Source organism: Oncorhynchus nerka, linkage group LG22 (assembly GCF_034236695.1).
Source record: "Oncorhynchus nerka isolate Pitt River linkage group LG22, Oner_Uvic_2.0, whole genome shotgun sequence".
Taxonomy (NCBI): Eukaryota; Metazoa; Chordata; class Actinopteri; order Salmoniformes; family Salmonidae; genus Oncorhynchus; species Oncorhynchus nerka.
Window position 1 is genome coordinate 69,840,034 of NC_088417.1, and position 25,243 is coordinate 69,865,276.

The following is a 25,243-nucleotide window of genomic DNA, read 5'->3' on the forward strand; positions in this document are numbered from 1 at the left end:
ATTTATCGCCCAAGAGACCACCAAACAAAACTCAGTGTTAACCCTTTCCTTTCCAACAAAATTGGCTCTATTTTCCTTCAGCATGCGTATATATGTACATTTATGTACATCATTGGTCACACCTCATTGTCAAGTAGAAAGTCTTAATAAACCATTTGCTGTTTCATACCATGCCATTTGCAGATTTGAAATAGATCCATATATCCTTTTCAGGGTAGTGGTTAGAGCGTTGGACTAGAAACCGGAAGGTTGCAAGTTCAAACCCCCGAGCTGACAAGGTACAAATCTGTCGTTCTGCCCCTGAACAGGCAGTTACCCCACTGTTCCTAGGCCGTCATTGAAAATAAGAATTTGTTCTTAACTGACTTGCCTAGTTAAATAAAGGTAAAATAAAATAAAAATACATTTCAGTTCACAGATTGGTAGTCTCCTTCACTGCCTGTGTGTCTGAAGCCTGGCACGCGGCGATAACAAACAGGTGGTGCATGGGCATCTTCTTGAAACAACAGTTCCCTGTCTGCCTGTGGTTATGTCTAAAACAGCATCATTTACAGAGATGCAGTGACAACGTACAGAAAGAAATCTGCAGGTTAGTGAAGCACAAAGACCAACAGTATAGCAGTAAATAATGATACAGTATCATCATATAGAAGCCATATAGAATTGTTCTGCTCATATTACTGCAAATGGACCAATGATCAAAGCCAATAATTAGATTTGAGGTTAACACAACACAATACAGATGAAGTTCTTGCACATTGTGTCATAAAACATATGATTTTCATGTAAAGGAGTGCCATTCAAGCAATAATAATAAGTCATAAAAATGACAGTGCCAAGATTAAGGGATGAACAGAGTTTATGAGACAATATGTTTCATATTTCAACAGACAGATATTGGCAGATGTTACTCCAGTCTATTTAATAAACAAATCAGAATTAAAATGTACATTCTTAAAATACTTACATTGAGTTGTGCAGACTTTGTGCAATACTGTATACATGTATATTTCTTATAGACCCTGCGTCACCACTAGCATTTTACACTGTGCAATGGGGCAGTGCTTTAGTGCAAAACAAAAGTTGCATGACATTTCTTCTTCCACATCATCAATTATTCATGTTTCCACTTGCACATCTTGAAAACTGCGGGTAGCACTGCTGCGTTTCAGCCTTTCACTGATCTGCTATTAGAGGGCTAAAACATTTTTATTTTGTACCAAGCAAAGATTTCAAGCTTAATGATCTGAAGCGTTATTAACTCTAAACAGAAAACTTTTTTTTATTTTTAAAGACCAGCCCTTCAGTTGACATCCATCACTGACTTAATCACTTAGGTTATCAGAGCTATGTGGTTCTGTTACTATCCCCAGATGGCATTATGAATACTACAAGGTGTGGAAGACACTGACAGCATTTTTCATCTTACAAAAAATAAATCAAATGACTTAGTTAAATACAGGGAATACTTTAGTTGAAAGTGTATGCATAACTGTGTCATTATGCCTATATAAGTGTATCATCATGACACATGACATTTTGCTCCATGTGTTAAATGCACAAAGGCATTAAGAAGTGGAGATTGGAGCATGGAGCTCATAGCTGGTCATATGGATTAAGTCCATGAATTCTAATAAATGTTTTCCTATGCTAATTGGTGATTATGTCATGAGGTATTATAATGACAGTATGTATACCCCCTCAAAATCATGATAATGGACCTTTATGAAAGCATATCTCAAAAATTGTACTCTCTTTTATTTATTTATTTATTTATACTGAGTTTAATCCCTTACACAGGAATCTCTTAACTTTCTCTAGTCAATCAAGTAAATTGACTTAGATTTTTATACACTGTGAATGGCTGCAACGTCAGGAATTTCTTAATCACTCCCACTACTATATAGAATGCATCATGTGTCTAGTGATCTGTGGAGGATGGTTGATGTTGACTTTTAGAAAAAATCTTGGTTTAACACCTCTGTGTCAAGCATACATCAATGTTCATGTCAATTTTGCATCAGCAAGTAAGGAGGTTTACATAGAGAAAATGTCATAGCAGCAAAGTATAGGTATCATTAAGGTACACTGTATCTGAGACAAGAAAAACACAAACACACAAAATCACAAAAACACTTCTCACCAGCAATGAGGTCAAGAGCTTTGTTTCTGTGGGTTTAGTAGGTTTTGTAGTATTTTTGTTTGTTTGGTAGGTACTGTAGTATCATTAACCTGTTTTATTCATGAAGTGACAGGATTTCTCATTGTCTAACGTCAGATCGTGTCACTCCAAACGCAACGCTCATCAGTGCAGGCGGAATCGATGTGCTAAGACAATGGGGATTTCTCTGATAAGAATGTAGATGGAGGAACCATAGAATTGGAATGAATAGAATTACAACCATATAATTATCATTATAATTATATTGGAGGAACTATACATCATGTGCAAAGTAGAGCCTCTCTTTCCTTCCACAGAGGAGAATAAAAGAAACAGCTACTAGTGTTTAACTAACTAATATGTATTGCAATGAAAGGCTCAATTCCGGAGGGGTAGGTTACACTAAAAACAACTGGCTATAGGCCTACAAATAGATGACAATTTTAGGTACCATTAGTTTTTAAAGCCTGTAATATAGAATGGTGTGGTACCTATAATAACCACCTACAATAGACCGTTTGTTGTTATACTGTAATTGACAGTTTCGCAAAAGTTTCTTTCCCACGTTGTGACAGAGGACATAACACATATATTGTGACATTTTCAAGTGTTACCAATAAGTTAACTGCGTCTAATCAACAAGCTGCAGTTAGAGTCCTGACTGTTGCGTGTGTCATAACACTTTAATGCCAAAGTCAATAAGTGCCAGTATTTGCATCCTGAGTCAAATGGAACAGTCTGTATTGTGTCTTTTGTTAAATTAATTCACTTTCAAAATACTGGTTTCCATTGTTTTGGGGATAAGGCTTGATAAGGTTGTATTTTTTATATTTGTTTTATATATTTGGTTATAACTAACACTACATTACACACAAACCAGTTTAAGCAGTAATGTTTGATTTGGCAGGTCCATGATATGGGGCATTTGGGAATCAGATAAAACATATCTGTAAAAAGTGGCCCATTTGAAACTTGGAAGTTCAGAGTGACATAAAAAATAAACACAGTCGACCAAATGTCAAACTATGCTGGCTGTTGAAGTTTATGAGTTGTACAGTACTAACTAACCTTACATTTTCTTTGTGTTTATGAATGTTCTTGTCAATATGTTTATAATTAATCATCCAATATGACCGAGGCTTAAGCAAAAAAAGAAATAGTGGGATGTATGGTTGTATTTAGCTTTGAAGTCACAACCCAAGAGTCACAGCTAAAACGTGTGTAGCCTGGATACCAGACTGATCAGCTCCAGAGTTAACAAATAAACTACAGTAGCATTTAGTCTACCAAGTTCTTTGTTATCATTCAAGCCATTTAACCCGTTCAAGTAAATGGTCTGTAGACTTATCCCTCGCAACAGGACTGTTCTTATAATATTTCACTTGCCTGACTGGATTCAGCTACTAATAGAAAAAACTGTCTGTATCAAGTCCGTATGATCAGTTCATTGAAATACGCACATTTATAAATACACAACAAATGTACCTGTCCAGCACTCTTTTCCCTTGTAAAGTGTCAAATGTAACTAGATATTGGTGTATATATCCTTTGAAAGATGACTCCTAATCTGCATATTTTCATTTAAATGGAATAAACAGTAATATCGTAATTGACTGATGAGTTTTCCCCATTTCATTTGTGTGGAGTTAAGAGAAATGTTTTAACCTTAACCCACTTCAGTACATAGAACTCCGTTAATTAGAGTATAGAATTTATTCGTAAACATTCAAAGATACACTACATGTCCAAAAGTATGTGGACACCCCTTGATAATTAGGGGATCCGGCTATTTCAGCAACACCTGTTGCTGACAGGTGTATAAAATCCAGCACACCGCTATGCAATCTCCATAGACAAACATTGGCAGTAGAATGGCCCATGCTGAAGAGCTCAGTGACTTTCAAGGTGGCACCATCATAGGATGCCACCTTTCCAACAAGTCAGTTTGTCTCATTTTTGCCCTGCTAGAGCTGCCCCGGTAAACTGTGAGGGCTGTTATTGTGAATTGGAAACGTCTAGGAGCAACAATGGCTCAGCCGCGAAGTGGTAGGCTACACAAGCTCACAGAATGGGACTGTCGAATGCTGAAGCGCGTAGTGCGTAAAAATCGTCTGTCCGTTACCGAGTTCCAAACTGCCTCTGGATGCAGTCAGCACAATAACTTACATTTACATTTAAGTCATTTAGCAGACGCTCTTATCCAGAGCGACTTCATTAAATTAAATAACTTCATTAAACTTCATTAAATGGGTTTCCATGGCGGAGGAGTCGCACACAAGTCTAAGATCACCATGCGCAATACAAAGCGTCGGCTGGAGTGGTGTAAAGTTCGCCGCCATTGGACTCGCTTCACCATCTGGCAGTCCGACGTACAAATTGGGGTTTGGCGGATGCCAGGAGAACGCTACCTGCCCCAATGCATATTGCCAACTGTAAAGTTTGGTGGAGGAAGAATAATGGTCTGGGGCTGTTTTTCACGGTTCATGCTAGGCCCTTTCGTTCTAGTGAAGGGAAATCTTAATGCTACAGCATACAATGACATTGTAGACAAGTCTGGGCTTCCAACTTTGTGGCAATAGTTTGGGGAAGGCCCTTTCCTGTTTCAGCATGATAATGCCCCCGTGCACAAAACAAGGTCCATACAGAAATGGTTAGTTAAGATCATTGTGGAAGAACATGACTGGCCTGCACAGAGAGAGCCCTGACCTCAAAAAAAGCCTTCTCAGAAGCGTGGAGGCTGTTATAGCAGCAAAAAGGGGACCAACTTCGTATTAATGCCCATGATTTTGGAATGAGATGTTCAACGAGCAGTTTTATTTATTTAACCTTTTATTTAACTTGGCAAGTCAGTCAAGAACAAATTCTTATTTATAATGATGGCCTACCCCAGCCAAACCCTAACCCGGACAACGCTGGACCAATTGTGCGCCGCTCTATGGGACTCCCAATTACTGCCAGTTGTAATACAGCCTGGAATTGAACCAGGGTCTGTAGTGACGCTTCTAGCACTGAGATGCAGTGCCTTAGACCACTGCACCACTCAGGAGCCTTTGTCCACATACCTTTGGCCATGTAGCTTATGTACAATTTCATGACTAGATAAATCCCCTCTGACTGACAATTGTTTTCTATTGGTTTCAACTCAGAGTGAAAGAAAACAGGGAGGGAGAAGTAGTTAATAATATACTCTGAGGTTCATCTAATATTGATGTTACTATTGTATTTTCACTAGTGCAACAATTACAATCCTTATGAAATATATTGCAGTAATATAATAAAAACAGCAATGAGGTTATACTGCTTCTTGTCTCAGATCAAATAGAACTCGAAAGAAGCATGAAGGATGTCTGACTTGGGCTTGTAATGTGGGGAACTTTCTCTGCTCTGTCATTAAAACATATCTTCCTATCACCATACTTCATGTGGGGAGAGTTTAAGATCCCTGAAGAGAAGCCTTTAGAACGTTCTTCAGTATTCCAGAATTATACCACGATGTTAGCATTATACACAGTACTTTCCTTTAGATTAAATTATTGCACAGCCAAATTCATTTCAGAACTGGTCAACTTCAAGACCATGAAGAACATTACTTTTCATTAAAGTAAAAGGTGCACTATACAATGTCATGCCATGGATGGTTAGATTTAATAAGTGAGATGTAGACACAGGCCTGGCACTACAAGTGGGTTAAGTTTGGCCTCCTCAAATAGACTCTTGGGGGTGATTGAGTTTTGCTTACGTTGGCAACTCTAGTTCACCTTTATTCCTGGCATGCCATGGGCCTGTGCACGATTAATCCAAACGTTCAGAAGAGAAACATGTGTGTTGATCAATTCCATTATTAACACACACAGCATTCCATCATGACAGCATGACTCAGATATAGAGATGAGGTGAGTTTGAAATGTCAATATGCTGAGTATACACAGATGTGTTGAAAGTGTTTAAGGTGCTGCTGACCTGCTGGAAACAAGCTGATGATGAATGTGACCAATCATACAATTAACAATAAGTAACTGTTTCTTGTCTCCTTTCCCTCTCTCTCAAACATAGAGAAGAAATAAAAAAGTATATTGCTTCAGAAAAAAAGCGTTTTCAAAATATTGTGAGACATTTCATTCACCATTGCTTGGGTTTTTCTAGAGCATTACATAGTCAGTCATAGGTATATTATATATATATATATATACTGAGAGATGCTGTGAATCCAAGAGATAAATTATCAATGAGTTGTGACTGTGATGAATGCCTGTGACCACACGGTGGCGCTGGTTCATCTCCACCATCCTCCAACCTACCAGCAAGGGCCAAAATGCAATACAAGCATTGATGTATTTTGCCTGGGATAGGGGCTGAAAGATCAGTCTGTCACAGTTAACATTAGGTAGTCCAAGGACACAAGCCTCAGGATGTCACAGGGAGAGAGAGAGACAGAGAGATATATATAGAGAGAGAGAAAGAGAGAGAAGATATGCACAAAAATGCACACACTCTCCCTCCGTCTCGCTTGCTCACCACCGTCTGGTGTCTTAGGGTAATGTTAGGATGGAGCGGGCAGATGGTTGGATGCAGTCCACTCCTCCACTTAGCGGGGATCATTTGCTCTTCCCTGACGTGCTGGAGCCCCCTGCCCCTCCCTCTGCCATCTCACCCCTCTCCGACGTGTCTGCCTTCTCGGAGCCCTCGCCTGTCTTCTCGGACCCCTCTCCCTTCTCAGACCTCTCTTCCTCCTCTTCTCCTCCCATCTCAGATCTCTCTGACCTGGCATCTGCATCCCCCTCTGACTTCTCTTTCCTCTCCGAGCGGTCGGGATCTGTGGACGAGGTCGTGGGTTTGTCCCACTTGGCGATCTCCTCGTGTTCACTTATACTGGTGGTGATGTTAGTGACCCAAGCCTTCAGGTCCTCCTGCAACAGTGCACCCAGAGACATGGGAATGTTAGGGATTCTACAAAACCAAGAAGCAAGACTAGTAATTTTATCAATAAATCAATCAAAATAAGTTTATTTTATAAAGCCCTTTCTACATCAGCAGAGTTCACAAAGTGCTTTACAGCTAACCGGTCTAAACCCCAAAGAGCAAGCAAAGCAGAAGCGAAAGCACAGTGGCCATGAAAAACTCCCTAGAAGGAAGGAACCTACTGTAGGAAGAAACTTAGAGAGGAGTTCTGCACAGAGAGGTGGCCTATCTAGCTCTCTAACAGGAGTAAATCATTGATGTTAAGACATTAGATGAAACATGTTCATTTTCATCACAGGCATTCTCACCTCATCCTTTGCATGGAAAATATAGTCATTGCCATCATTTTTCCTGTTGGAGAAGAAAGGAGAGAGTCATTGTTATGGAATTACCAAGAGTCTATTCTCTAGTCAGGGATTTTAAAGACACTCAAAAGTTTTGAGGTGAACAAAATAATGATATGCTATAATAAGGAGTAAGTTGGAGTAAAAAAATATCCTCTTCATCAAGCCATACTTGATAACGAAGACATTTTTCTTCTTCTTGTATCCCATGGTGCTATCACATATACAGACGCTCAGGTCGAGTGGGGTTTCTTCATTGTAAGGTGTGGTGATGCTCTTGGCGTCCTTGTAGAAAATGATCTCTCCTTTTGACAACACGCAATACAAGTTCACCCACGACTTACTGCAAAACAAGAACAGCTTATTGTGCAACATATGCGTGTTTCTCCTTTTTCCCAAAGTTAATTCATAGAGTATGGCAATAGAGTACTGTATATATTCTTTAGTGATCTACAGTAACCGTTTAATTCTGTGCGGTGTGTGGTGGGGTGTGTTGTGTGGTGTTTGGTGGGGTGTGTGGTGGGGTGTGCATTATGGTGTGTTATGTGTGTGGTGTGTAGTAGGGTGGGTGTGGTAAAGTGTGTGGTGTGGTATGTGGTGTGTGTGAGTCAGTGGATAGCCCACCTGCTGGGACTCTTTTGCTGGCCCTCAAAGTCGTGTTTGCGGTACAGGAAGCCTTCGTTATGGGCAGTGTGTGAGGGCGGCAAGAGTTGCGCCGGACTCTGGGCTGGAGCGGAGCGAGAGCGCCGCTTCTCCTCAAGCTCTTTGGGGCGGGGTCTCCTGCGGGGTTTGGGGCGGTCTCGGGCGCGCGGGCGCTCGTAGGTCACGGGTGCTGAGAGGCTGCTGGTGGGGCGGTATGTCTCCCCTCTGGCCTGGAACAGACAGGAGAGAGGTGTGTCATTCAGAAATCCGGCCTGTGTGGCTTAACAAACTGTATCTTCACTATACAAAAACTAAATATAAAATGTGCACCAGATAAATGTACCAAAATAGGAAATACTGTTAAATCCATGTGAAATAACTTACTTGTGCTGCCTCTCTCTCCTGGGCCTGCTCCACAATCTCAGCCATGGTGGTGGCTCTCTTCTCTCTGCAATGAGACAGTTTCTGCCATGAGTCACCCAAACAGGGAATATAATCAAAACCTTCCAAATCAAAGCATTTGGTTCACAGTGGACATTGCTGACAAGACACAACTGTTTTTGTAATGAGCATGTGAAATGAGTTGCCACAAAAACAGACAGCACAGGGAATCACTGCTAAGACTATGACCAGGCAGTCCTGGACTCACGTTGAGCGTTTGTCAGAGCCTTCCTTGGCTGACTCCATGTCGCTGGAGTCGTCCTGCCTTGGTGTCCTCGCCTTCCCACTGCCCTCCTGCTCGCTGGACGACTGCCTCTCCAGGCGTCGCCTATAGCGCTCCTGACGCACGATCATTGGCAGCTCGTTGAGCCGCGCCTGGATCTCCTGTTCGCTGGAGGTCTGGCGGCCCAGCTTGTACTCCCTCTCCCGCCGCAGGTGGTCCATCTGGGGGTCGGAGCGGCTGCCGCGGGGGTCCCTTTGAAGCCTGCCATGGAGGAGCTCCAGGCCGGACTCTGGTCCGATCATGTCTACCATGGGGATGTCCCCAAACTGTTCCCTCTGCGCCCTGCTGGCCTCCAGGAGGGGGTTGACAGCCTTGTGGATATGGTTGATCCTGGGCTGCATGCAGTCGGCTTTCAGATGCTGCCACGCATATGCCATTTTGGGGTCCATGACCCCACCACTTTGAGGCAGATAGCTAGAACTACCCATACCTCCACTACCTTGGATTTGCGCAAGGTACCCTGAACTACCCATACACCCACTACCTTGGTTTTGTGCAATGTAGCCTGAACTACCCATACCCCCACTACTTAGATTTTGTGCAAGGTAGCCTGAGCTACCCATACCACCACTATTTTGATTTTGCGCAAGGTACCCTGAACTACCCATAATTCCACTACATTGGTTTTGCGCAAGGAAGCCTGAACTACCCATAACCCCACTACCTTGGTTTTGAGCCAGGTAGCCTGAACTACCCATACCACCACTGCTTTGATGGTTTTGAGCCAGGTAGCCTGAACTACCCATACCACCACTGCTTTGATGGTTTTGAGCCAAGTAGCCTGAACTACCCATACTCCCACTACTTAGATTTTGTGCAAGGTAGCCTGAGCTACCCATACCACCACTGTGTTGATTTTGCGCAAGGTAGCCTGGACTAACTATACCCCCAATACTTTGATTTTGCGGTAGGTAGCCTTGACTACCCGTACCCCCACTACTTTGATTTTGCGGCAGGTAGCCTAGACTACCCATACCCCCACTGCTTTGATTTTGCGGCAGGTAACCTGGACTACCCATACCCCCACTACTTTGATTTTGAGGTAGGTAGCCTGGACTAACCATACCCCCACTGCTTTGATGGTTCAGTCCAAGGTAGCCAGAACTATCCACTGGCGGGGGGGCAGTCTGATGGTTCACTCCAAGGTAACTGGAGCTGCTGTCCACACCTCCACAGGCCTGATGGTTTAGCCCAGGGTAGTTAGAACTCTCCAACCCCCCGCTGCTGCTCTGATGGTCCAGTCCATGGTAACTGGAGCCATTCATGACAGGAGTGTAGCTGGCCATGGTAGAACCCAACCTCTGGGCTGCAGTGGAGGCAGAGGCAGCCATCCCCAGACTAGTCTGCTTGGGCCTGGGCTCAATATGCAGCTGGACCGTCTGCCTCAGCAGAGTTGAGGTAGCAAGGGGAAAGGTCGGAGTGAGGCAGGATGATGGGAACATCCTCCGACTGGAGAGTGGCGTTGGGGCAGGCTTGCTGCTCTGTTCTTCTCTCAGCTTCTCTGCCTGAAAGTCAAGATTGCAGTGAAGAGTAATGAAAAACATAACAGCAAAACAATTATCAGGTATAACAGATACAGCACCCGTGACCTACGAGCGCCCGCGCGCCCGAGACCGCCCCAAACCCCGCAGGACTGGACAAACTGTACTTAAAATACCTTTTTTGTCTTGTAAGCTATTTAATCAAACGTCTGAACGAAACCCTTTGACTAAGAAAGAAAACAAAATCCTAACAGATACAGTACCAGTCAAAAGTTTGGACACACCTACTGATTCAAGGGTTTTTCTTAATTTCTTTTCTATTTTTTTCTATATTGTAGAATAATAGTGAAGATATGAAAATTATGAAATAACACATATGGAATCATGAAGTAACCAAAAAAAGTGTTAAACAAATCAAAATATATTTTATATTTGAGATACTTCGAAGTAGCCACCCTTTGACTTGATGACAGCGTTGTATACTCTTAGTATTCTCTCAAATAGCTTCTTGAGGTAGTCACCTGGAATGCATTTCAATTAACAGGTGTGCCTTGTTAAAGGTTAATTTGTGGAATTTCTTTCATTCTTAATGCGTTTGAGCCAATCAGTTGTGTTGTGACAAGGTAGGGGTTGTATACAGAAGATAACCCTATTTGGTAAAAGACCAAGTCCATATTATGGCAAGAACATCTGAACTCAGCAGAGAAACGAAAGTCCATCATTACTTTAAGACATGAAGGTCAGTCAATCCGGAAAATATCAAGAACTTTGGAAGTGTAGTCGCAAAAACCATCAAGCGCTGTGATGAAACTGTCTCTCATGAGGACAGACACAGGAAAGGAAGACACAGAGTTACCTCTCCTGCAAAGGATAAGTTCGGGAGGTCCGTGGGGCGATGCAAAATTGGCCTAGCGTCGTCCGGGTTAGGGAGGGCTTGGTCGGTAGGGATGTCCTTGTCTCATCGCGCACCAGCGACTCTTGTGGCGGGCCGGGTACAGTGCACGCTAACTAAGGTTGCCAGGTGCACGGTGTACCCTCCGACACATTGGTGCGGCTGGCTTCCGGGTTGGATGCGCACTGTGTTAAGAAGCAGTACGGCTGGTTGGGTTGTGTATCGGAGGACGCATGACTTTCAACCTTCGTCTCTCCCGAGCCCGTACGGGAGTTGTAGCGATGAGACAAGATAGTAGCTACTACAACAATTGGATACCACGAAATTGGGGAGAAAAAGGGGTAAAATAAAAATAAATAAAAAATAAAACAAAAAAACAGACATATCTCAACATCAACTGTTCAGAGGAGACTGTGTGAATCAGGCCTTCATGGTCGAATTGCTGCAACGAAACCACTACTAAAGGACACCAATAATAAGAAGAGACTTGCTTGGGCCAAGAAATACAATCAATGGACATTAGACCGGTGGAAATCTGTCCTTTGGTCTGATGACTCCAAATGTGAGATTTTTTTGGTTCCAACCACCCTGTCTTTGTGAGACGCAGAATAGGTGAACGGATGATATCCGCATGTGTAGTTCCCATCGTGAAGCAGCGAGGAGGATGAGTTGGGCCACAGAGTGAAGAAAAAGCCGCCAACAAGTGCTCAGCATATGTGGAAACTCCTTCAAGACTGTTGGAAAATAATTCCAGGTGAAGCTGGTTGAGAGAATAACAAGAGTGTGCAAAGATGTCATCAAGACAAAGGGTGTCTACCTTAAAGAATCTAAAATCTAAAATATATTTTGATTTGTGTAACACTTTTTTGATTACTACATGATTCCATATGTGTTATTGCATAATTTTGATGTCTTCAATATTATTCTACAAATCGAAAGTAGTGAAAATAAAGAACAATGAGTAGGTGTGTCCAAACTTTTGACTGGTACTGTATGTTAGATGTTAGATAATAGACATAAGCAAAGACTTAAGTAAATCTGCTTCGTCACCAGACAGTGCCAACAATGACGAGCCAGTGGTACATTACAGTAGACTGTCTGTATCTATCTAAAGAAGAGCTTACGTTGGAGAGCTGTCTCAGTGAGCTGAAGCGCTCCTTCCAGGTAGCTGCAGCCTTACGGAAGGCCTCGTGGCGGAGGATGAGCTGCTCCACCTCGTCAGTCTGAGCCTGGGCCTCGCCTCCAGCACCCCCAGCCTCCCTGGAGTTGGAGCTAGAGTTGATTAGCGGCTCCTTGGCCTTCAGCCAGGCCTCCGCCGTCACCGTCTCCTGGGCATACTGGAACTGATCCTTCTCTGTAGAAAAGAAGAAGAGATGGGCATGCGCAATTCGATAGTTCTTATTATAACAAAGTCTTTTAACATTAACCAAAGCTCATATACTGTACACATTTATGCTGAATGGGCATGAATTTGTCTCCCACTGACATCCATGAATGATTTACATGAAAGTTACAGGTGGTTATCTCAACTCTAGTGCTAGGTCAGGGTTCCCCAACTGGCGGCCCGGCGGGTCAGTGGTTTTATTTGGCTCCCCACGTTTTCTGAGCCAAAAGTAAGTATATATATACAAAAGTATATATTATTTATTTTTTGGGGACATAAAAGACTGTAAAACAACAGGAAATCAGCTCCAAGTGATTTACATTTTGGAGTATTCCCACACATAATAGAGAGAGACGTGATCATATACAAATTTAAGCAAGGTTTGAAATTATTATGTTTTAGTCAAATATTATATCTGTTTGGGATTATTGTGACCAATTTGCAGTGTAAATATTATTTGTAATTAAGTTCCGCCCCCACCCCCCCCGCTCAAGACAAAAATGGCTGTACTGTTTTGTAACGTGTCGTCTAGTTTAGTCACGTTGAAATGATTGTTGAAGCCCACACACACACACACACACACACACACACACACACACACACACACACACACACACACACACACACACGCACACACACACACACATAAATATTTATAGTGAAAGCCATTCGCTGAGGCACGATCTAAAACCAGTACTTCTCTTGAGCACGAGCCCTTCCTTCCTTCCATATAAAAAATTCTGCAGTGCTGCCTGAGAGCTCTTTGTGCTCCCTCCACAGTGCCTTACAGTGTAGTGAGTCACTCACTGCGCTGTAGCTTTTCCTGGTGTTTGTCCCATCTCTCAGAGAGATCCTTCTGCTTAGCCAGGAGTGTGTCCAACTTATCCTTTATCTGTGGAGAGAGAGAGAGAGAGAGTGAGAGAGAGAGTCGGGGTGCATTCAAGATTACAGGAAATGTAACGTAATGACAATTTATCAAAATATTTTAAGTCAGTCTTGACACAGAATCTCATTCATCATCATATGAGGTTAAGTGATACACCTCCTTACGCACAACATTGACGACACACTTATACAATATCTATTGTTCTTTTTTAGTTACAGTAACACTACATGATTGAAATATGGTTTTGCTGCATTGTGTGTTGTTTACCCACTGGGCACAGATGTCAGTTCAACGTCTAGTATTGATTTACATTTGGTTGAGTTGTCAAATATTTCAACATGAAATCAACAAAAGATGTCACGCCATTGGATTTAGGTTAAAAGTTAGGTGACAAAAATACGAAATGCCCTTATGTTGATTACTTTTTACAAATTCAATGAGTTCTCCATGTCATCACATACATTAATGGGGTTGATATGATGTGGAAACAACGTTTATTCAACCTGTCTTTCTGCACACAGTGTGTTGTGTTGCATGTGAGGCTGTGGGGTTTTGCTGCATAGAGTGTTGTGTTGTTTTGCTGCATACAGAGTGTTGTGTTGTATGTGAGGCTGTGTGGTTTTGGTGTATACAGTGTGTTGTGTTGTGTTGTGTTGTGTGTGATGCTGACCTCCTCAGCTGCTGGGTTGCCTGCGGCCAACAGGATCTTTCCCAGCTCAACACACTGTTGTAGGGTCTTACTGCGGCCGTCCATCTTGGCTTTCAGCTCACCATGTTGTTTCATCATCACGTCCGCAGAGGACGAATCCCTGGCAGAAGCCACCCCATAGGACCAAGTCAGACAGGAGGGAAACACACCATGCAAATGTCATAAAAGAAGAGTCCAGTGAAGAGAGGGACCTATTACCATTATAACACCATATCGTTCCGGTTCGAACCACACTTTCTTGTGCTGGCTTGGATATTTTATTTTCAAGTCGTCCTTTCCAGCATGGTTCTAGTAACTATATGGTGGATACATACTGTAAACATGCCAGCGAAGTACAGGCTGGCCCGGCTTAGTTCAGTAGTATGTAAAGTGTATGTGTGAAATGTTAGCCAAGTGCCTGGTTAGTGTACTGAGAAACTAGCTGTAGAAAGTAGAGTAAATGAGCGATGTGAACATCCTGTCATACATAAATTAAAAGAAGAGTCAGGACTACTTAAATACGGTAAACAAAAATTGAATGGCAGAAGACATTCAGGTCAAGGTGACTAAGCGTTTTATTTTTAAACTAGGCAGTAAAGAGAGCTTTATTGCATAACATGAATGGGACCATACACCCTACATTGTGTGCAAGCCAAGAAGGAATTAGCTCAACTAGGGGTGCTGAAATGGTAACTCAAATAGAACATTACATATACATTACAGATACAGTTATTTTTTTACACGTATCAGAGGTATGAGATTAACAAAATGGCTGACAATTAGACTTCAGTTCAGGTAAGGAGACCTTCAATTACTTACCTGGGGTCGTCCCCTCCAATCTGTCCCATGATGCCTTCCATCCACATGAGATGCTCACGCACCACTGAGAAGAACTGGACCTTGTCTGTCACCGAGGTGACCTGCACGCGACTGGCCTCACAGGAAACCAGCAACTCCTTCCATGCTGACATCACTTCCTGTTCCTTGCTCATGATGGCCTCTGCCTTTTCCCCGGCGTAGATGGCCCTCAGCTGGGCCGCGTTCTCCTGCAGCTGCCTTACCTGGAGTACCACACAGGACATGCCTCTGTCATCTCAAATCATCATCTAATCATAGTTGGTAGTCAGTTTAGTTTACAGCCAAGTTAATCAGGTGTGCTAGCTAAGGTTGAGGCAAAAGTATGACTCGAGTTCGTGCACAATATCTTTCATCTTTGCTACTGTGCGCATAATGCTATTCTGTTTACAGCTCCACTGTGTATCTTGGGGTTAACATCTGTAACATACTTATGCCCTCCAGGATAATTACTTATTTGACTGATGGGTGTTTTATTTTATTTTACCTTTATTTTACTAGGCAAGTCAGTTAAGAACTAATTCTTATTTTCAATGACGGCCTAGGAACAGTGGGTTAACTGCCTGTTCAGGGGCAGAACGACAGATTTGTACCTTGTCAGCTCGGGGATTCGAACTTGCAACCTTTCGGTTACTAGTCCAACACTCTAACCACTAGGCTACCCTGCCACCGTGTTAGAGGAGATCCAGAGAGCATTGATGTTCCTCAAGGTCATAGAGGAATTTACACTCACCTGTGAGACAAGCAACTGGAGGGCGTGCTCAAAAGAGCGCATGAGCCTCTGCAGCGTGGCCGGGTTGGCGATGCTGGCTTGGCACGCCCTCACCTCTGGTAGTTGCCTCATCTTCCCCGCAATCTGAACCAAGACCTACAGCACAGCACAGCACAGGACAGACAGCATCATCACCATCACAAGACCCTCAGAAATAGTACCTCACACATCAGGATAATGGCAGGACCACAGTGTCTACACTGTCTACGGTCTACCAGCAGCTCGAAACATTACGCTGTCTGATGTTATCTAATATATATCCAGCCGAGCCGTACTAGGGTTTATTTCACCATTGTACAGGCAGGTCAGGCCTCTCTGCCTAGCTCTGTTTCCCTTTGCCTACATTTATTTGGATTCAATTGGTTTCAATTAAACATTTTGGTTAAAGAGGACCTTGATGTTGATTTGGGGGCCTATATAGAAAATAATCTTGTGGAAACACTGTGCTATACCTCTTTGCAGTCGGTGAAGAACTTGTGCAGCTGGTATGATGCTGTTAGCATCTGTCCTCGGGTTTCCATGAGCTCCAGTAGGTCGGCCCATGACTCGTTCAGTCCATCCTTCCACTCAGCGATTGTGGCCGCGTCCGTGTGGCCGCAGTCTATCATCTCGTTCACCATCTTATTCACCTGCTCCATCCTCTGTTGGCCTATGCTGTTGGTCTCTGAGCAGAACTTGGTGAATTTTTCTTGTAGCATCTGTGTGAGAGAGAGACCAAAATAAGCTTGGGACCAAAGTTATAGAGGGCATGTATCATATTTCACATTTTCATTTCATTGATGCTATTTTTATTGCATTTCGTTTTGTCTCACTCAGTTCTGTGTTTATGGTGCACTTGAAAACTCAAATACTCACATAAAATTATGTTTATTGAATAAACACATGACAATGCCATTTGCCAGGGACTGATTGTGAACATGAATCATCAATTGATTGATTGATTGCCTGACTGATTGATTGACAGACTGACCGTGACATCTTCCAGGTCTTGGCCCAGCTCAGTGGAGCTGGCAACGGCCTCCCGCTCAGTGATCCACTTTTCTAACTCCTCCACCTCTCTGTTGAGCTGGTACATCCAATACTGCTGCTCCAGTTTGGTCTTCCTGTGCTCCACCATGTCCTTCAGAGACACGTACAGACGGTCTATGTGGGACTGCTGCTTGGTGATCCCCTCACTGCCACAGAGAGAGGGGATATTGAGGGTGATGTTTACACAGTAGACAGTAAGAGAACTGATCATTCTATACAAACTGAGATCATTTTATTTGCTCCATGGTCTATCGTAAAATTCCACTAATAAATTAGCCGTTGTTTGTGGGTATCATTGAAGGATGTGTTTAGATCTAGTCTGAGCCTGAGAGTGACTGTCAGTGTGTCTCCTCGTGCCTGTCTGGGTGTGCCAGTTCCAGCTGCCTCTGACACTGCTGGGAGAGCATGCCCACTGTCTCAGCGTAGTTCTCCACCATCGCCTCCAAGGCCAGGTGCTCCTTCAGCAGCTGCAGGGTGCTTGCTTCGTCCTACACAAGAGGGACCTCATATTAGGGACCAAATCCTTGTTCACAGATACATACATTTTACAAACAAACCATCACTCAGACGTAAATTGTTTGTAAAAGAAAGGCACAGCAGACAAATGATGGTAAAAGTCCTCCTGGAGCACTGTGCACTAACCAATGGGCCAGTCTCATGCCCACCCTATCAGTTCAGTCTCATGATACCATGCCAGCAATACGTACCATACCCTTCTCCTCGCTGATGAGGTGCAGTTTCTGGCCTGCCAGCCAGGACTCGACTTTGGCCGCCTCGCTGTAATACTGCTGGGCCTGCAGCACCACATCCAGCATCACAGTCCTCCTCTCCGCCTCTAGCCTCAGCACCTCCCAAAGCTGACGCACGTGCCCTGCCCCCTCGCGCACAAAGTCCACCTCAGGGGTCCGCAGAGAGGCGATGATCCCCGCCCGGTCCAACACCTCCTCAACCCGCGCCCGGCGACCCTGCAGATCCCTCTGCAGCGTCTGACGGACCAATAAGAGACAGGGGTCATGTTCAGCTGGAAAAAAACGCCTCCAAACAGAGTGAAATGGGGAGGTAGTATCTGGGGAGGTACTATCGTTTTCCTTCACCAAAAGTGTGTGGCGGTGTTCCCTACTGAACACAACCATGGTTTAGTGTTGTGGGGAGTGTAAGGTCTGAGCTGAGCAGGGCTAGTGACTGAGTTGATACTGTGCTGTGAGCAGATAGTGTTGTGTGCTTGTATAGAGGTAATCTGTCTCTCACCTGGTTGATCTTGACATGCTGCTGAACACTCTGCAGGTTGTTGCCGTAATCCTTAGAGGAAGCCAGAGGAAGCCGCTCCTGGATCCACAGCTATAACATCAGCAAATTGTCATCAGTGACTGTCTGTACATACCTATCTCATTGATAGGAGAGCCTGGTGGTTTAATTGATCAAGGATGGGAGACATATTAAACCTTTGGCCACATAACATAAGAAACATTTAGAAAAACATATTAGAGACCTTATGAGGCTATAGGATAGAAACAAACTGAATATATGGATAGATTAAGTTATGCCAGGAAGAGAGGGATAGATAGAGAGTAAGAAAGGCTGGAGGCACCATGGAGTAATGAAGTGTGTCAGTCACTCACTATCTCTTCCTCCAGGTCCTGGGCGACCTGATGCATCTCCTTGGAGGCCAGCAGAATGCGACGTCTCTCCTTCAGGGGCTCGATGAGGCGCACGATGCGGGTCTCCACCACAGCTGGCTGCTCGCCCCCTTCTCCTTCCCTGCCTTTCTCCAGGCTGCCTCGCTGGGGGAGGCACACCCCCTGGAGGGACCCTAGTTCCCCTACGTCCTTGTACAAGTCCCCCATCTGAGACTGAGGAAGGCCAGCCCGAGAGAAGGAAAGGTCATGTTAGAGCTAGATGATGAGAGACTGATGCCCCAAACACACAGCACATGGGCTTGAACAGCACTTTCAGCTATTTTCTTATGTGTGTGTTGTGTTTCAACGTTATGTAATGGGTTAGACGGCTTTAAGAACAAAGCATACGGTGCATTCTTTAATGTCAACCAACCTAGTGGCTGGTGGGCGGGAACTTGGCACAGAAAAATCACAACAACGGCTTCTATAGCATTAACAGACAGTAGAATGGATTGTAAAGATTACATAAACTCATTGAAAATGTAGTTGAAATCTTAAATGTAGTCTCCATGTTCTGATATAAGTTGTCCAAAGCACAAAGTCTTTGTCACAAAATAACTGCCTTCAAACAAAAAACATAAAAAACAACCTGTAACAGTAAACAGACACCACAGGAGGTTGGTGGCCCCTTAATTGGGGAGGACAGGCTCGTGATAATGACTGGAGTGGAGTCAGTGGAATGGTATCAAATACATCAAACACATGGTTTCCAGGTGTTTGATGTCATTCCATTTGCTGTGTTCCGGCCATTACTTTGAGCCGTTCTCCCCTCAGCAGCCTCCACAGATAGACACCTGGAATTTATGCAGCTGCTCATTGAAGGTGGGCAGATGGTGAGCCTGCTCCAGCTGAGGGGGCTGTTTCTCCAGGCCAGAGAGCTGGTGGTCCAGGTCTGAGTAGCTCTTCACCACCGGCTCTGGCTTGTTGTTCTCAAACAGAGCCCGGGCCTTGGCCTTGGTGGTGCTCTCCAGGTCCGTCCAGCACTCCCGGATCTCCTCCAGCTTCTGCTGCACCACCGAACGCAGCTCCGGCTTCTCATCGATCAGTTCCTGACCCTCCTGAAGGCACATAGAGGAGAGAGAGAGAGAACGGTGGTTACATACAGTATCTGCACTACCAAAGTTATTTTCTTAGTTTTAGTTTATCCTAACTACTGTCATTTACATGGCCAACAATTCATTTCACTGTTTGTATGATTAAATATAAGATAGTTCAGTTGATATAACGTTTTTTTTAAATCATATGCCATTATCGTAACGGTAAAGGCACCCTGCTGGTACTGTGATAAAATCAAACTCTGATGTTAAATAAAGTAATGAACAGTCGGATTTCTCAACTGAGAGATGTCATGGTTCTCTCCAACATGTACACTAGTATAATGTCAGCTTTCCCTTGGAGGGATGTTACTCACTGGCTGTGCTGATTGTTGCCTCGTTTAGTACAGTATGCTGAAAATCTCTCAGATATAGGCTACAATCTCCATACAGTACTACTCTTTAGTGCATAATGCCAGAAAATATGAAATGATTAAACCCAAGCCTAATATGACCAGATCTGACTAACAAAGCATAGTGTGAAATGTGCAGGATGACTGCAGCAGATTGAAGCATAGACAATGTTTCATGTCTCTCTATTGCTGTCTATGCGTAGGTGGATTGATCTTCCGTAATGTCATACTTATGTTCATCGTGGCCATTTAAAGATGCTTGGTTGTAGGGCAAGCTTTTCAATCAGGTTGATTTTAGGTTGATTTTACATGAATTCCATGAAAATCATCCTGTGTCTGCACACAAGTCTACAGTGTCTCAATAAAAGGCTATGGCTCCCAGTCATTCAAAGCATAATCATTTGAAGTCACCACAGAAAAGCACAGCACTGTCTCGGTTTAAAGTAGTGCTGAGCAATTAATGTTTTTTGAGGTCGGTTCAGTTTCGGTTCGATTACTAAAAAACAATCACGGTTTTCGCTTTCGCTTTCAATTATGTGGGTTGAATGCTTTAACAACACATAAATAAAACAATCAAAGTCCCATGGTGGTAGTGACTGCCCATTACTGCTTATCACTTATTAACCATCATTTATTCACATTACTTTAATCAAATATTTCAGTTGTGTATATTACATTTGTTTATTTGATTACTTTATTATTTAATTCCAAGTCATCCCATTTCTATAGAACTGCTGCCTATGCTGTCTGACAAAATCCCTATTTTGTAGTTCTTCAAAGTAAAAAGGCATACTTTTATGTAGCAGGCCTAAAAGAAATAACAATCTACTGGACAAGTAGACGAGCAATGGATTATGGTCATTGTAGTTAATTACCCATTTTATGCACTAAACTATGTAGAATATTGGCCTGTTGGAAACTACAACTCCCTACTACATCGCACAGTTCAGGCTGGATATGAGTTATCTCTAGAGAAACTGCAATGTGCGGATTGAGCTCACACAACAAAACTGAAATAAATGGAATCCAAATAATTTAACCGACATCGGTCAATTAGTTGTTTAAAAACAGAGAAATAACCCGATCACCACTAGTTTAAAGGTCATGACCCTAACTAAAAGGTTGTTTAGGAAAAAGAAGACAAATACCTTTTGAATGAACAACCGATGTTATGTCTGGTCAAAAACATCAAGACAACCTCAAATGTCATATCTTTTGTTCAATCTCTGGGCTATAACAAATGTGTGGTTAATTTATAATCTTGGTCCCTGAATCTAAGTCAACACATGAGCAAGGCTACAATGGCCCAAGAAATGTCAAAAGGCGTTTTTATTTGGACAGTGGAAGCTAGAACTTTAATTTTGTTTAGTATGAAGCGACAGTAAACATGTCACCTTTTATTTGAGGGTATTTCCATACATACACTATGTCTACAAAAGTATGTGGACACCCCTTCAAAGTAGTAGATTTGGCTATTTCAGCCACACCCGCTGCTGACAGGTGTGTAAAATTGAGCACATAGCCATGCAATCGCCATAGACAAACTTTGGCAGTAGAATGGCCTTAATTACAGCGTGGCACCGTCATAGAACGCCACCTTTCCAACAAGTCAGTTCGTCACATTTCTTTCCTGCTAGAGCTACGCCGGTCAACTGTAAGTGCTGTTATTGTGAAGTGGAAATGTCTAGTCTCAGCGCAACAACAGCTCAGCCGTGAAGTGGTAGGCCACACAAGCTCACAGAACGGGACCGCCGAGTGCTGAAGCGAGTGGATCGTAAAAATCAGCTGTCCTCGGTTGCAACACTGACAACTGAGTTCCAAACTGCCTATGGAAGCAACATCAGCACAATAATGGTTTGTCGGGAGCTTCATGGAATGGCCGCACACAAGCCTAAGATCACCATGCACAACGCCAAGCATCGGCTGGAGTGGTGTAAAGCTCGCCACCATTGGACTCTGGTGCAGTGGAAACGCTGTCTCTGGAGTGATGAATCATGCTCCAACATCTGGCAGTCCGATGGATGAATCTGGATTTGGCGGATGCCAGGAGAACGCTACCTGCCCCAATGCATAGTGCCAACTGTAAAGTTCGGGCTAGGCCCCTTTGTTCCAATGAAGGGAAATCTTAATGCTACAGCATACAATGACATTCTAGATGATTCTGTGCTTCCAACTTTGTGGTAACAGTTTGGGGAAGGTCCTTTCCTGTTTCAGCATGACAATTCCCCTGTGCACAAAGCGAGGTCCATACAGAAATGGTTTGTCAGTGTGAAAGAACTTGAACACCTTTGGGATAAATTGGAATGCAGACTGCGAGCCAGGCCTAATCGCCCAACATCAGTGCCCGACTTCACTAACGCTCTTGTGGCTGAATGGAAGCAAGTCCCCGCAGCAATGTTCCAACATCTAGTGGAAAGCCTTCACAGAAGAGTGGAGGCAGCAAAGGGGGGACCAACTCCATATTAATGCCCATGATTTTGGAATGAGATGTTCACAGAACAGGCGTCCACATACCTTTGGTCATGTAGTGTATCTGTTTACTGTTTGGACACTTTATGTATCTAGTCTCCCCATTTGAAGTTGCCATAAGTATTTGGACAAATTCACTTATATGTATTACATTTACTTAAAGTTTTGTATTTGGTCCCATATTCCTAGCACGCAATGACTACAAAGCTTGTGACACTGCAAACCTTTTGGATACATGGTACAGATGGTTTTGGTTGTGTTTTGGATTATGTTCTGCCCAATAGAACTGAATGGTAAATAATGTATTGTGTCATTTTGGAGTCACTTTTATTGTAAACAAGAATATAACATATTTCTTAATACTTCTAATGTGGATGCAAACGTGATAATCATGAATGAATCTGGAATAACGCTGAGTGAGAAAGTTACAGATGCGCAAAGATCATGCCCCCAAAACATGCACCTCTCACCATTACCAATAAGGGGAGCGTTTAGCATTTTTTTTTTGGGGGGGGGTATGATATTTATGCCTCTGTAACATTCTCACTCATCATTATTGTCTGTAACTGTTTTAAAGTCGGTGAAATCCCTGAGCGGTGTCCTTCTGCTCCGGCAACTGAATTAGGAAGGACGCCTATATCTTTGTAGTGACTGGGTGTACTTCATCATGCTCAAAGGGACATTCAATGTCTGCTTCTTCTTTAAAAAATGATATACCAATAGGTTCCCTTCTTTGTGAGGTATTGGAAAACCTCCCTCGTCTTTGTGGTTGAATCTGTGTTTGAAATGAACTTCTCGACTGAGGGACCTTACAGATAATTGTATGTACGGGTCACAGAGATGTTAGTGTTTAAAATCATGTCAAAAACTATTATTGCACACAGAGTGAGTCCAACTTATTATGTGACTTGTTAAGCACATATTTACTCCTGAACTTGTTAAGGCTTGCCATAACAAAGGGGTTGAATACTTATTGACTCAAGATATTTCAGCTTTTAATTTGTATTCATTTCTAAACATTTCTAAAAACATAATTCCAGTTTGACATTATGGGGTATTGTGTGTAGGCCAGTGACAAAACATCTCATTTGAATATATTTTAAATTCAGGCTTTAACACAACAAAATGTGGAAAAAGTCAAGGGGCGTGAATACTCCCTTAAGGCACTGTAACTTCAAATGGGGGGGATTGGATACATAAAGTGCTTTAATTTCTAAATGGTATCGCTTTAATTTCTAAATGGTATAACAGAGATATATATGAAAATACCCTCAAATAAGGGGTGGCATTCTGTACTGTTGCCCCATATAAAACACTTGATTTTAAATCCACAATGGCGGTATAGAGCCATATTAAACATCTTAGCTTCACTTTCCAAATAAATACGTAGGGGAGTGTAGATGTGGAGAGAGAGATCAAAGCTTGTGGCGTTTTCCTTCTCTCTCTGTGTATGTATGTATGTATGTATGTATGTATGTATGTATGTATGTATGTGTGTGTGTGTGTGTGTGTGTGTGTTTGTGTGTGTGTGTGTGTTTGTGTGTATGTGTGTGCGTGCGTGTGTGTGTGTGTGTTTGTTGATGGAGCTCTCTCTGTGTATGTATGTATGTATGTATGTATGTATGTATGTATGTATGTATGTATGTATGTATGTATGTATGTGTGTGTGTGTGTGTGTGTGTGTGTGTGTTTGTGTGTGTGTGTGTGTTTGTGTGTATGTGTGTGCGTGTGTGTGTGTGTGTGTTTGTTGATGGAGCTCTCTCTGTGTATGTATGTATGTATGTATGTATGTATGTATGTATGTATGTATGTATGTATGTATGTATGTATGTGTGTGTGTGTGTGTGTGTGTTTGTTGATGGAGCTCTCTCTGTGTATGTATGTATGTATGTATGTATGTATGTATGTATGTATGTATGTATGTGTGTGTGTGTGTGTGTGTGTGTGTGTGTGTGTTTGTTGATGGAGCTCTCTCTGTGGCTCCACTCCAAGTCTCCTGAAATAGAATCCGCATGCAAAGTCTCCTCCCATGCTCCGACTGAGAGGAACAGGAGGTGTTTCCTATGACAAGCGTTCATATCAGACGTTTCCTCGTCATCTCTATCAAGGACCACTGAATGTCAGTCAGCCATAAGGAAGCAAAGGGAAAATGTGCAGTGAAACTGACAAAGTCCTGTATTGCACACACGTAGCAGACCTTCAAAACCAAAAGTCTAATAAGAGACCTGCCTAGTGCAATGTTTGTTTTCAAGTCAACCCCGTTTGAAGAAAAGCTTGGATCAAATTGGTCCTTTGTTATGAATACCTTACTAAATGATAATAACTGGTGTTGCTATCTACTGGACTATTGCAGGGAAATGCATAGTAACCCAGAATACAACATATTTCATCCTGTAAATCTTGGTCTCTCTCTCTCTCTCTCTCTCTCTGTCTCTCTCTCTCTCTCTCTCTCTCTCTCTTTCATTTTCTTTCCTATATAGCTCTCTCCTATAGGTTTCTCAGAGCAAGCTGGGCCTATCCTGTGGCTTTCATAATGCAGTGCTGCATTTCTCCTCTTGGCACAGTCTCTCTGCTTAACTGCTGCTAGCGCTCTCTCCCTCTCTCTTTTTCTCTCTCTCTCTCCCTCGCTCTCTCTCCCTCTCTCTTTTTCTCTGCCTCTCTCTCCTCCTCTCATAATGCAGATCCGGCAGAAAGCAGCCTAGGTCTCTTTCTCTCCCCTCTCCCTCGTCTTCACTGACACACAGGGAGAGAGAAGGAAGAAGAGACATCAGTGTGAGGGGAGAGAAAATGGAGAGGAGAGAGAAATGAGAAAGACAGAAAGATAGAAAAAGGAG

The 25,243-nt window shown here is 43.1% G+C and overlaps 1 protein-coding gene across 1 annotated transcript in view; it reads right to left on the bottom strand.

Annotated features, from left to right (window-relative positions):
* Positions 1–841: 841 nt before the first annotated feature.
* The window catches only part of LOC115105573 (spectrin beta chain, non-erythrocytic 4-like), a 30,027-nt gene continuing 5,625 nt past the window's right edge, over positions 842–25,243 (bottom strand). Inside the window, exons 2-20 of the mRNA XM_065007345.1 lie at positions 19,288–19,551; positions 18,437–18,667; positions 18,066–18,155; positions 17,525–17,803; positions 17,175–17,305; positions 16,759–16,963; positions 16,241–16,486; positions 15,750–15,884; positions 14,982–15,222; positions 14,144–14,331; positions 13,395–13,479; positions 12,477–12,557; positions 12,328–12,443; positions 8,756–10,335; positions 8,491–8,554; positions 8,089–8,336; positions 7,637–7,807; positions 7,429–7,471; positions 842–7,068 (exon numbers count right to left, since the gene is read on the bottom strand). Of these exons, the coding sequence (XP_064863417.1) occupies positions 6,757–7,068; positions 7,429–7,471; positions 7,637–7,807; positions 8,089–8,336; positions 8,491–8,554; positions 8,756–10,335; positions 12,328–12,443; positions 12,477–12,557; positions 13,395–13,479; positions 14,144–14,331; positions 14,982–15,222; positions 15,750–15,884; positions 16,241–16,486; positions 16,759–16,963; positions 17,175–17,305; positions 17,525–17,803; positions 18,066–18,155; positions 18,437–18,667; positions 19,288–19,551 (4,710 nt within the window). The 3' untranslated portion in view covers positions 842–6,756. The remainder of the gene's footprint in view (positions 7,069–7,428; positions 7,472–7,636; positions 7,808–8,088; positions 8,337–8,490; positions 8,555–8,755; positions 10,336–12,327; positions 12,444–12,476; positions 12,558–13,394; positions 13,480–14,143; positions 14,332–14,981; positions 15,223–15,749; positions 15,885–16,240; positions 16,487–16,758; positions 16,964–17,174; positions 17,306–17,524; positions 17,804–18,065; positions 18,156–18,436; positions 18,668–19,287; positions 19,552–25,243) is intronic.